At 59.4% G+C, this 11,710-nt stretch overlaps 1 protein-coding gene across 1 annotated transcript in view; it reads left to right on the top strand.

Annotated features, from left to right (window-relative positions):
* The first annotated feature begins 4,175 nt into the window (after positions 1–4,175).
* Positions 4,176–11,710, top strand: part of LOC143171637 (scavenger receptor cysteine-rich type 1 protein M130-like) — an 82,603-nt gene continuing 75,068 nt past the window's right edge. The window contains 4 exon segments of the mRNA XM_076360683.1: positions 4,176–4,326; positions 4,329–4,447; positions 4,450–4,795; positions 6,102–6,410. Coding sequence (XP_076216798.1) covers positions 4,176–4,326; positions 4,329–4,447; positions 4,450–4,795; positions 6,102–6,410 — 925 coding nt within the window.

The following is an 11,710-nucleotide window of genomic DNA, read 5'->3' as shown; positions in this document are numbered from 1 at the left end:
GAGGCGAAGCTCAGACAAACTGCCCCGAGAGCTCAAACAGGGCCAGTCTTTTATGTCGGTTTAATTTCCCATATGTTTTGCGAGACAGTCACTCGCGTGGTCTGGAGACCTGAGGAAACTGGAGGCTTCCACAGCTCTGGAGGCCCAGCTCTGGCTGGGGTGTTTGTACCTCCCCACGTGCCTTCCTGGTGCGTGTTGGCATCCCTGCCCTGGCACACGCCAGGAGCACCAGCACCACTGCTACAGGAGACATGCCCCGACAGGTGCCCCACCCACCAGCTTCTGGTGGAAGTCCTGCCCCCTCCCAGCAGCTGCAGGGGCCATTTGCCCTGGACATCGCTCTCCTCTACCGGTCATGTGCTCTGCTGTGATTGGCTGGCAGGTTTACCCGGAAGTGCATCAGAAGGCCCTTCCCCTACAAACACAGGGGCCGCCATTTTGGTTTGGCCACAATGTTATGACACGGTGCCGCCATTCCATGGCAGTGAGCTGCCATTTTGTTAAAGATCATACTGCTCTGTGATTGGCTAATGGCCATTTCTTGACACTGTCATACCTACGAGCGCTCAGGCAGCCCCGTGATTGGCTGGCAGGACTGGCCGCCTGTCCTGGTGTCCCCAGGGGCACGTCACAAAGGGCCTGTCATTACATAAAGGGCAGCTGCCATTTCTGACATCCTCATTCCCCATGTGTTTTCATCCTGCATTGTGATTGGCTGGCAGCCATTTCTAGATACTGTCATACGGATGTGTTCCCTGGTAGCCCTGTGATTGGCTGCCTGCCTCCCTTGGACCAGGAAGTGCTGAGAGATACAAATATATTCATTTATATGCAATATATACATATATAGAAATACACCTATAAAAGGGAGTGTCTAATTATTTTAACAAATGTATTTATTTAAGAATAGATACGTTATTTTTATAGATAGACTTCTATATGTGTGTATATGTGTATACGTTTACATATCTATGAACAAGTATAAAGCTATAGAAGTTAAATTAATATAGCCACAAAAGCATAGGTATGAAATGGATAAAACCTTCTTTAATAAGAGCTAATGGAGTGAACAATTCTAGTTTGAATGTGAATAGAAACAAAAGGAAAAGGCCAGACCTGATCGCATGTTTCAAAAAACTCCAGATGACTGAGTGAAGGGAGAAGTCAGGAGTGGGCTGGGACTTGCCCAGGTCCACCTGAGCCACACCAGCCACACCCAGTACACGGTGTTTATGTCATGCCAAAGGGCAGGGAAAGGGGTGGTGGTGGCTGATGACAATGCATTGAATACTACAGGACCTGGGCAGGATGCAAATGGTATGGAATAAGGGGTGGAGATTGTCCTGGGTCTGGCTGGGCTGGAGTACATTTGCCTGATAGCAGCCCTTACGGTGCTGTGCTTTGCACTGGTGGCTGGTGTTGATAACGCACTGATGTTGTAGCTATTGCTGATGAGTGCTGGCATAACGTCAAGGCCTTCTCTGTTTCTCATTCTGACCCCACAGTGAGGAGGCTGGGGATGGGCGAGAGCCTGGGAGGGGACAAAGTCAGGACAGCTGACCCGAACGGACCAATGAGATATTCCATGCCATATGGCGTCTTGTTCAGCACTAAAACTGGCAGGGGAGTTTCTCCAAAGTAGCCATTGCTTGGAGACTGGCTGGGCATCTTTCTGCTGGTGTGAGTGATTGCTTCTCCATCCCGTGTTTCCTTCCTTTTTTTATTTTTCACCATTTCTTAAAGTGTCATTATCTTGACCCATGAGTTTTTCTCTCATTTTGCCCTTCCAGTTGTCTCCCCCATCCTCCTGGGGGGGGAGTGAGCAAGCGATTGGATGAGGTCACTTGTTCCCTTGTACCTCATAGGTGAGGAGATAGCAAATAGGTGGATATGTGGTGATCAGGTCACTGGTGCCTGAGTAGCTGATAGGCAAGAGGGAGACACAGAGCTTTGGCATGTACTTGTGATGTCACTCTTGGCTGAGTAGCTGATAGGCCAGGACCAGGTATAGGTGCTTGTGAGGTCACTGGAGCCTGAGTACGTCAATGGCAAGTACATGGCAAATGGACAGATACCTACTTGTGAGGTTACTCTGGGTTGAATATCTGATAGGCCAGGAACAGGCCTATGGATTGTGTAGGCGCTTCTGAGGTCACTGGTGCCTGAGTAGATGATAGGCCAGGAGCTGGCATATTACTTGTGAATGTCTTTGTGAGGTCATAGGTGCCTGAGTAGCTGGTAGGCCAGGAGAAACATGTCTTGTGTTGGATATTTTGAGGTCACAGGGGCCTGAGAAGCTGGTAGGCCAGGAGTAAGAACTTGTCTCATGTAGGTGTTTGCAACGTCATTTGTGACTGATTAGCCGATAGGCCAGGACAAGGCCTATGGGTTGTGTAGGTGCTTGTGAAGTCACTGCCGCCCTATTATCTGATAGGCCAGGAGCAGGCCCATGGGTGGTGTAGGCTGAGTTGTGTCACTGGTGCCTGAGTAGCGGATAGGCTAGGAGCAGACCAATAGTTTGTGTGGGTGTTTGTGAGGTCATTGGTGCCTGAATACCTGAGAGGCCAGGAAGAGGCACATGGCAGGTTTAGATGCTATGACATCACCTGTGGCTGAGTGGCACATAGGCCAGGAGTATGCACATGGCTTGTGCACGAATTTGTGATTTCACTGGTGCCTGAGTAGCTTTTAGGCAAAGATCAGGCATATGGCTTGTGTGGGTGCTTCCGATGTCATCAAAATAATATTTAGGCCCCATCCAAATATGGCTTTTTGGAAGAAACATGGTCAGCAGAAGCCCATACGCAGCACACCCACACGTGTGACAGTGTAACTCATGAGCACACAGCAGCAGAAGTAGAAGGGTGTGAGGTCATAAAACGCATAGCACCCCGTGGCTGTGGGGCTTGGTGCAGAGCAGCCGTGTGCATCAGAGGAGCATCACGGGGGATGGGAGCTGCCTGGCCCGTGTCTGCAAGGCTGAAGGAGCAGCCCCTGCAGCCCTGGCTGGAGCAGCTGGGGTGGGGGTGGCTCAGGGGCACCGCAGGGATGTGCCAGGGCACGGTGCCAGGAGGAAACCACAGACTTCCTGCACGGGCGCTGCGGGGGGAGCATGGCGAGGGCTGCGAGGCCACATGGGCTGTGGTTTGTGCACCTGCAGGCTCCAGCTCCCAGTCTGCCTGTGGGGAATAACGGCCCCTTGGTGACAGGCTGAGAGTCAGGGACATGTCTGAGCCTCTGGGCTGCATGTCTGCTGCCAGGGCAGGGACATGTCCCAGCTCCAGCTCCTGCAAGGGACCCACCATGGGGCTTTGCAGGCCAGCACTCCTGGGATGGAGCTCTTGTCCAGGCCAAGGACCTTTCCCAGCTGCTGTTGCCAGCACAGCAGGGTCTGTAGGAGGGGCAGGGGCTGTTTCCTTCCCATCCTCACACAAACCCTCGTGCAGTCCCAGCCCTGTGGTTCCTGTAGCATGGGGATGGCTGGGCACTTGCCTCTTGGGCTCTTGGATGAGCCCAACGTAGGAGATGCTCAGTGCCCCTGGTCCTCACAGCGAGATGCAAGGGGTGACAGATCCATTCCCCGCCCCCCCCCCCAGCCCTGTCCTGTGATGATTCCCCACCGCAGTGACCGTGACACCCAAAGCGGAGCCATCCCTCATATATGGTCATGAACGGTGCTGGAGAAGTTCATTGGAGGGCTGGGCTGTGTCGGAGGGGAGATAGCTCCTGATCATGTCTAAAAAGGTGCTGCTGCTTCGATTGGCTCCTCCTGCAGCTGGGTCGGCATCTGCAGAGATATATTACCCTCCCACCGCTGTTGTCCCTGTGAGTCCCCCGGAGCCGTGAGAGGGAGTGAGGTGCAGCAGGGCTGTGCCAGCAGGGCAGGAGGCTCAGGATGGGCACAGAGGGACTCCAGTTCCCTCAGGTGATGTGGCTGCTCCTCTGGGTGCAGCTGTGCAGGGGTAAGTGCCGGTTCCCTTGTCCCACAGCCCAGGGCCAGTGAGTACCAGCGAGGTCATCGGGATACTTCTGAGAACGGGTTTCTTTGCAGGTGCCACTGAGATGAGGGGCAGAAGGTACTCAAGTCAATTGAACTTCTGCCCTTCCCTGTGTCTCTCTGGGTGGGAGAGGCAGCTGTGGGCCTGAGGGCACAGGGCTGTACAGGGGTTTCTGGGATGGTGAGGAGACGGTGCTCTGTGCAGCGCCAGCCATGGTGTGCGGGTGGGCATGGGCAGGAGGTTGTTGAGGTGGGAGGAGGTGCTGCAGGCTGTGGGGTGGTGAATGGCACAGCAGGTCTGCTGCTGGGCACCCCCAGCTCTTTGCAGCCCATGGGGAGAAAAGGGACCCCCACACTGCCCCGGGGACAGCCCAGAAGGGGGAGGACTCCCACTCCAGTGCCTGTGACTCAGCCTGGGCAGGGGGGACCTCCAGACCTGCAGTTTGGGGCTCAGCGCCCTCCTGATGGGTCCCATGTTGATGTTTGAAGGGGCTGCGGTGGTGAGGCTGGAGGATGGTGGCGGACGCTGTGCAGGAAGAGTGGAGGTGAAACACCAGGGCCAGTGGGGGACCGTGTGTGTTCACTCCTGGGAGATGGCCGATGCTGCAGTGGTTTGTAAGCAGCTGAGGTGTGGGTCTGCTGTTAAAGCTCGTGTGTACTTTGGGCCAGGATCTGGCCCCATTTGGATGGCTAATGTTGGCTGTCGTGGCACCGAGTCTGCCCTGTCTGACTGTACACACAAAGGATGGGGTCAACACAACTGTGATCACAGGTTGGATGTTGGAGTGACGTGTTCAGGTAAGGGATCAGCCCATTCCTCACCTTTGTGGCTGGGATAGGGGAAGGGACCTGGCTGTGCCCTCAGGGAAACAAGGGGGTACTAGAGGAGGGCCTAGTGTGGCCGGTCACACTGCTGAGCTGGGACTTTCATTCCTGGTTTCCCCGGTCCCTGAGGAAAGCCCAGTGGGAACCTGTCCCTGCCTGACCCCTGATGTGGCTCAGCCCACCCTCAATCGGTGCCTGGGGCTGGAAGATGAATGCCCACCCTGCCCCGCAGTCTCTGTTGGTTCCCAACTTTCTCCTTCTGTTCACGCAGGAGCTATCTGGCAGCACGGAGGACGAGGTCCCCCCATGGCAGAGGCACTGAGAGCAGCTCACGTGGCCACCCACAGCCCCAGGGAAGGGCCCAAGGTGGCCAGGGACTGTTGGGTTGTGTTCCCTGGCAGACATGAGTCCCCCCAAAGCAGAGGTGCTGCTCACAAAGCCCCGGCTGCTCTGGGGAGGAGCACTGGGCTTGGGCAGAAGAGCAGGGTAGCGTGGCCACCCCGTTCTTCCAGGGTCACCCCATGAGAGCCAGCTCACAGGGAAACAACCCTGTGCAGGCAGTGCTGACCTGCTGCCCAGCCTCTCCTGTCGGCCCCAGCCCCTGTCTGCCCTGTGCCACGGGGGATTTGCTAGCACTTTCTGGCTCTCCTTGGTGCCTGTCCTTGCCTTGGGAGCTTGTGTCAGTCCAGGGCTGCTCCTCTGCCTACTCTCCTGCCTTCTGCCCAGCTGTTGGCTGGGGCTGTGCATGCCTGGCCGTGTACTTCTGGCCCTGGCTGAGGACCCCTCCCCGGGTGGGTGTTGGAGCTTGGGGCTGGTGGAGACAGCAACCGCAGGTACACTCATAGAGTGTGTACCCTCTGGGAATGAGGTGCGTTTCTGGTAGCTCCCAGGGGTTCCTCAGCCTGGCACTGAGCTCGGCAGGCAGAGCAGGCTGCAGCAGCCAACAGTGCCTGGGCCAATCTCCCTGGGCTCAAGTGCTCCAAGCGCTGCAAGTGCCTAGGGCCCGTGCCAGGCATCCCAGGGTCTCCAGGACAGCAGCAGTTTTTCTAAGCAGTATCTGTGGCTGTGGGTTTGGAAGAAAAGCCAGCCCATGAGTGCTGTGCTGATGTCTGAGGAGCGGCAGGCAGTCCCTGATGTGTTTGTGCCATCAGCACCCACTGGGAGCTGCTGGGGTGCTTGTGGGACTCTTTGCCCGTGGCCTCCTTGGAGATTAGGTGGGATGCGGTCAGGTAACGGACAGAGGGCTCTGGGAACTCGCAGGGGTCTTTGATTGCTCCAGGATTTGTCCGGCTGGTTGGAGGGAACAGCCCCTGCTCAGGACGCGTGGAGATCCATGATGGAACCCAGTGGAAAACTGTCTGTGACTCAGACTTTGGTCCCAAAGCCGCTGACGTGGTCTGCAGGGAGTTACAGTGTGGCACAGCCCTGTCTGTCCCCAGAGCAGCTCACTTTAGAGAAGGTGTCGGTCCCATGTGGGACAGAGAGCTGCAGTGTGTGGGGAATGAATCCTTCCTCGTGTTCTGCCCCATGGGGAACCCCAGAGACCAGCCCTGCACCCACACGGACGCCGCTGGTGTCACCTGCACACGTAAGGACTCCTGTTGGGGTGTTAAATGCCAGGGGGTGTGCTGGGGACAGGGGAGCAGGGTAGGGACTGTGCCGTGCCAGGTGTGAGGACAGCAGGGGTGATGTGGTTGTCTGCAGCCCTAAAATCATGCAGAAGGAGGAGGATGGCAGGCTCTCGTCCATTTGGCCTCTCCTCTAGCTCCTGAGGGAGCGAGAGCACAAGTCCGCCCTCTCTCATCCTTCTCTTTCCCAGAGTTCACAGGGTTCCGGCTGGTGAACGGCAGCACGGCATGTGAGGGGAGGGTGGAGGTCCATGTGCTGGGGACCTGGGGCTCTCTCTGTGCCTCCCGCTGGGATCTCTCGGATGCCCACGTTCTCTGTCGTCACCTCGACTGTGGGTTTGCTGAGTCCATTCCCAGAGGAGGGCATTTTGGGAGAGGAACCGGCCCTGTCTGGAAAGACTCATTCCACTGTGATGGGACAGAAGCTCACCTGGGACAGTGCCCAGTGACTGCCTTGGGGGCCTCACCATGCTCCCATGAGAACAGCGCTGCTGTCATTTGCTCAGGTGAGTGCTGGGAAAACACAGGATTAACTTCATTTTCCCCTGGCATGAGAGAGAAATCCAAAGCAGGGGACCCCATTGCAGTGCCAGGCTGCATTTCTCCCTGGAGAAACCCTGGCTTCACCAGAAGCGATCTGGAGGGCTTTGCCTGCTCGGACCAACTGCTCTGCTGTGGGAGAGCTGAGGACTGAACAGGAGCAGTCGTCTCTGCCCCCCGGGTCAGCAGCTCAGGCTCCGGGGCCACTACTAGGCCTGGGCTCCTTTGAACTCCCACTGTGGGATGGGCCTGGGGCAGCGCTGCGGGGATCATTGCCAACCCCCTGGCTGCAGACAGCCCTGTTCCAGCCACACAGAGATACCCTCAGAGCCTGAACTCACCATCACAGGGGCTGCCTGGGTGCCCCCGGCAGCAGCGGCAGACCAGGGGGGTGAGCTGCAGAGCGGGGCTGGGCTTTGCCCTGCCTTCTGGTCAGCGCAAGCCCCAAATTCATCCTGTTTGCTCAGAGAGGCCCCCCTCGATCTGTTCCCTGCCAGGGACACAGGCTCCCAGTCCCCCATTCCCAGGGACGTAGATGGGCAGAGATGTGTGGGCTGTGCCTGGTGTCTCAGCAGTGCCAGTGCCAGTGCTGAGGCTGGGCAAAGCCTGTCCTGGTGCTGCCCATCCCCAGGCCACTGCTGGCCATTGCTGCCTCCTGCGGAAGCTGCCCCAACTGCATTGGCAGGGACGTGCTGTGTGTCTCTGCCCCGCCAACAGCAAAGCTGGCGTCTGGCTCAGGAAGGCTCAGGGACTGGGCAACCAGCCCCATGGAGCCCTGGCCCAGGAGCTCCCGCAGAGGGCTGGGGACAGGCAGGCAGAGCTTCAAGGCCCTGAAAGGGTGCCAGAGCCTGGAGATGTGCCGCAGGCTGCTTGCCTCCCTGGTGCCACCAAGGGCTGGGGCATGGCTGCTCTCCCCAGGCCCAGCTGGCTCCGCGTCCTTGCGGCTGGTGCTTGGAGGGAGTCGGTGCGACGGACGAGTAGAGATCTTCCAGCACGGGACATGGGGCAGGGTCCTGGATGATCACTGGGACATGCGGGAGGCCAGCGTGGTGTGCCGGCAGCTGCGGTGCGGAGAGGCAGAGACAGCTTACAACCCCCCGAAGCCTCAGAGAGGGACAGGTCCTGTGGGGCTGCGAGGGGTCAGGTGTGCAGGGCACGAGGCCAACCTGACCCTCTGCAACACCTCCCTGCCCGAGAGCATGCTGGCAGCAGGGATTGCAGAGGACGTGGGGGTCGTTTGCCGGGGTAAGTGGCACTGCACAGGCCCCCCCCAGGCTCTGGGCTGGGTGGGCACCGCCCCTAATGACAGCTGGGGTTTCTTCCCACTGCAGGGAGCCGGCAGGTCCGGCTGGTGAATGGGCCTGGGCGCTGCGCTGGGAGAGTGGAGATCTACTACCAGGGCAGCTGGGGGACCATCTGCGATGATGGCTGGGACCTGCCCGATGCCACTGTTGTTTGCCACCAGCTGGGCTGCAGAGGGGCGGTGAAGGCGGTTGGCTCTGCTCAGTTCGGGGAAGGCTCTGGGCAGATCTGGCTGGATGCCGTGAACTGCTCTGGGGCCGAAGCTGCTCTCTGGGACTGCCCAGCAGGGTCCTGGGGGCAGCATGACTGTGGGCACAAAGAGGACGCAGGAGTCGTCTGCTCAGGTCTGTGCCGGGAGCTGTGGTGGGAGCCCAGTGCCCAGGGAGGCTGGGACGAGGGGACAGGCGGCAATGACCGAGGCTGTCCCTGGCTGCCTCTGAGCCTCTGCCTGAGCCTGTCCTGGGGACACACATGCACAAACCCCCTCAGTCCCACTAGAGGTCCCTTGTAAGCTGTGCTGTCCCCAAGGGTTAGTGGGGAGGGCATGGGTGTCTGTCCGTCTGGGACTTCTCTCTGCCCCCTGGCAAAAGGGTGATTTGCTGGCCGTGCCTCTGCCTGGCTGAGGGCCTGGGGGGTGAAGAGGCTTCTCTGCTCCCATAGCCCCAGGCCCCAGTGCCTGGGGAGGCTGGGATGAGGGGAGAGATGGCAACGGCCGAGGCTGTCCCTGGCTGCCTCTCAGCCCCTGCCCAAGCCCGTCCCGGGGGTGCCAATGCATGGGTCTCCTCAGTCCCACCAGGGTTCCCCGGTGAGCTCAGCTGTCCCTGAGGGTGAGCGGGGAGGGCAGGGTTGTCTGTCCATCCGGGACTTTTCTCTGTCCATGTGTGCAAGGGGGACTTGCTGGACGTGCCTTTGCCTGGCTGAGGGCCTGGGGGGTGCAGGGGTGTCCCTGCTCCCACAGCCCCAGACCAGCTTGTTCCCCTTTGGCCACTTTCCTCCCAGAGTTCGTGGACCTGAGGCTGGAGAACAGCGATGGCTGCTCTGGGCGCCTGCAGGTTTTCTATAACGGGACATGGGGGAGTGTTTGCTCCAACTTAATGACTCCCGAAACAGTGTCGCTGGCATGCAAGGAGCTGGGCTGCGGGGATGGAGGGTTCCTGGAAACACGCCTGCCCTATGGTAGCGTGTCTGGCCCCGCCTGGCTGGATCGTGTGGAGTGTGGGGAGAGAAACAGCTCCTTCTGGCAGTGTCCCTCCGCTCCCTGGGACCCACAGTCGTGCGATGACCTGCAAGATGAGACCCACATCACCTGCAATGGTAATTCTGAGCTACCCGGGCTCCAGCATCCCCCCAGCTCCTGCTCCCTGCTGGGCACAGTCAAGTACAGAGACAAGGCCCACAGGGGCTTTGACCTTACGTGCCAGACCCTGCTGCTTCTGGTGGCACAAATGGGACTTCAGCTCTCAGAGCCCCACACATTCACCAGCAGTTGCCAGCCGGGCTCCCAGCAGTGCCCGGGGGAGGCAGAGGTGTCTCCAGGCAAGGTCTCAGGAGAGACCAGCCAGCGCTCCGAGGAGCGTCCCCTCCATGGACACCCTCCTGCTTTTCTGTGAACCAGGGTCCCTTTGGGGCTGAGCAGTCAGGGTCCCCCACATTGCTGTGTGTGTCCCCTGAATGACCAGGGTTCAGCTGCTGCCGTGAGCGAGGCAGCACGGGGAGGTGTGAGCAGAGCTCTGCCCCACCCTCTGCTGCATGACTCCCCTGCAGCAGCCCCTTCACCCCAGCTTTTCCTTCTGCAGGGAGACGGTCAGAAACGCCCCCAGCCCTGGGGACTGTGTGCCCAAACTCCACAAGCTGCACAGGTAGCTGCTCCTCTGCATGCCCCTCTCACCTGGCAGGGCTCTGCCTGCTGTCCCGGTGCCCTGGAAGGTCTCTGCCTTCTCCAGACAGGGAGAAGATTCGTGCCGTTGGAGGCGAGAATGGGTGCTTGGGCAGAGTGGAGGTCTGGCACCGCGGCTCCTGGGGGACGGTGTGCGACGACTCCTGGGACATGCAGGATGCCGAGGTGGCATGCAGACAGCTGGGCTGTGGCCCTGCAGTGTCTGCCCTGGACAAGGCTGCATTTGGGGAGGGGACGGGTCCCATCTGGCTGGAGCAGGTGGAGTGCCGGGGGACAGAGCCATCTCTGCAGGACTGCTGGGCTCGTCCTGGGGACAGCGGTGCCTGCCGGCACAAGGAGGATGCTGCCGTGAACTGCTCAGGTGAGTGGCAGGGCTGGGACTCCTCACGGGGGTATTGGCAAGCAGCCACGGAAGGCGTTTTTCCTTGCTGGGTCCCATCATGGCTCCAGAGCTCCTGAGAGCAAGGCTGTCCCTGCAGAACATGGGAGCCTGTTCCCAAGTGGGCAGCTGCTTCTGTGGGGCTGGATGTCCTCCGTCTTCTGCCCAGCAGGGCTCTGCAGGCCCCAGGGGCATCTTCCAGCGTGCTTGTGCTATCCTACCCGTGTCCGAGAGCAGGGCCCCAGCCCTGTTCCAGCCACCCTGAGCAGCCCTGCAGGAGGGGCAATTTGTGTGGGATGTGTCAGGGATGTCTAAAAGCACACGCATGCATTCACACACATATAAACACACACACACACACGGCATGTCAGAGAGGAGGCTCCCTGGTACCTGCACACCCACCCTCTCAGCCCAGCTCTCCTCCTCCTCTGCAGCTGCACTCAGAATGGCAGCACCAACCCCCTGAGCAGGTAACCTGTCCTCCCTGCCAGCACTGGGTCTTCTTGAGGTCAGGCTGTGACCCGCAGCTGGAGGGAAAGGCCTTCTTGTCGGGGTGTGAAGCTCCCGAGAGGAGGCACCGGGGTAGCGGTGGAGGGGGTTGGATAGGGCTGTCATTTACTCAGTAGGGTGGGAGCTTCCCCATCACTCACCCCCTGGGGCCCCTTACCCCCGGTGTAATGGGGGTCAGGACTGGGGTGTCCTGGCCCCACACCTCTCCCAGGTCTGGTGCTGCCCTTTCTGTGTTCCTGCCCATGCAGATCCCACTCGGGGCCGTCCGACCAGCAGTGAAAAGGTCTCACTGCCCGTCATCATCTGCATCATCCTGGGAGCCCTTCTCTGCCTGCTCCTGGCCCTCCTGGCCGGGCAAGTGCGAAGCGCCAGGGCTGGGCGCAGAGGTGGGTCTGTCCCCCATGGTCCCAGGGGAAGATGCCTCCTGGCAAGGCCAGGGGTGCTGTGGGGTGTCAGTGAGTGGTACAGGCAGAGCTGGGGGGACAAGAGTGTGTGCTGCCTGCATTCCCATGTGCTGCCCCATTGATTACCTGACCATGGGCCACCAGCAGCAAGGGGTAGAGAGAGTCAGGACACAGGGAGGATTTAGGGATGAGGCAAGGAAACAAATGGCTGAGCTGGGCTGGGACAGA

Source organism: Aptenodytes patagonicus, chromosome 29, assembly GCF_965638725.1.
Source record: "Aptenodytes patagonicus chromosome 29, bAptPat1.pri.cur, whole genome shotgun sequence".
Taxonomy (NCBI): domain Eukaryota; kingdom Metazoa; phylum Chordata; class Aves; order Sphenisciformes; family Spheniscidae; genus Aptenodytes; species Aptenodytes patagonicus.
The sequence above is the reverse complement of the archived record's forward strand: the minus strand, read 5'-3'. Positions and strand labels throughout refer to the sequence as shown.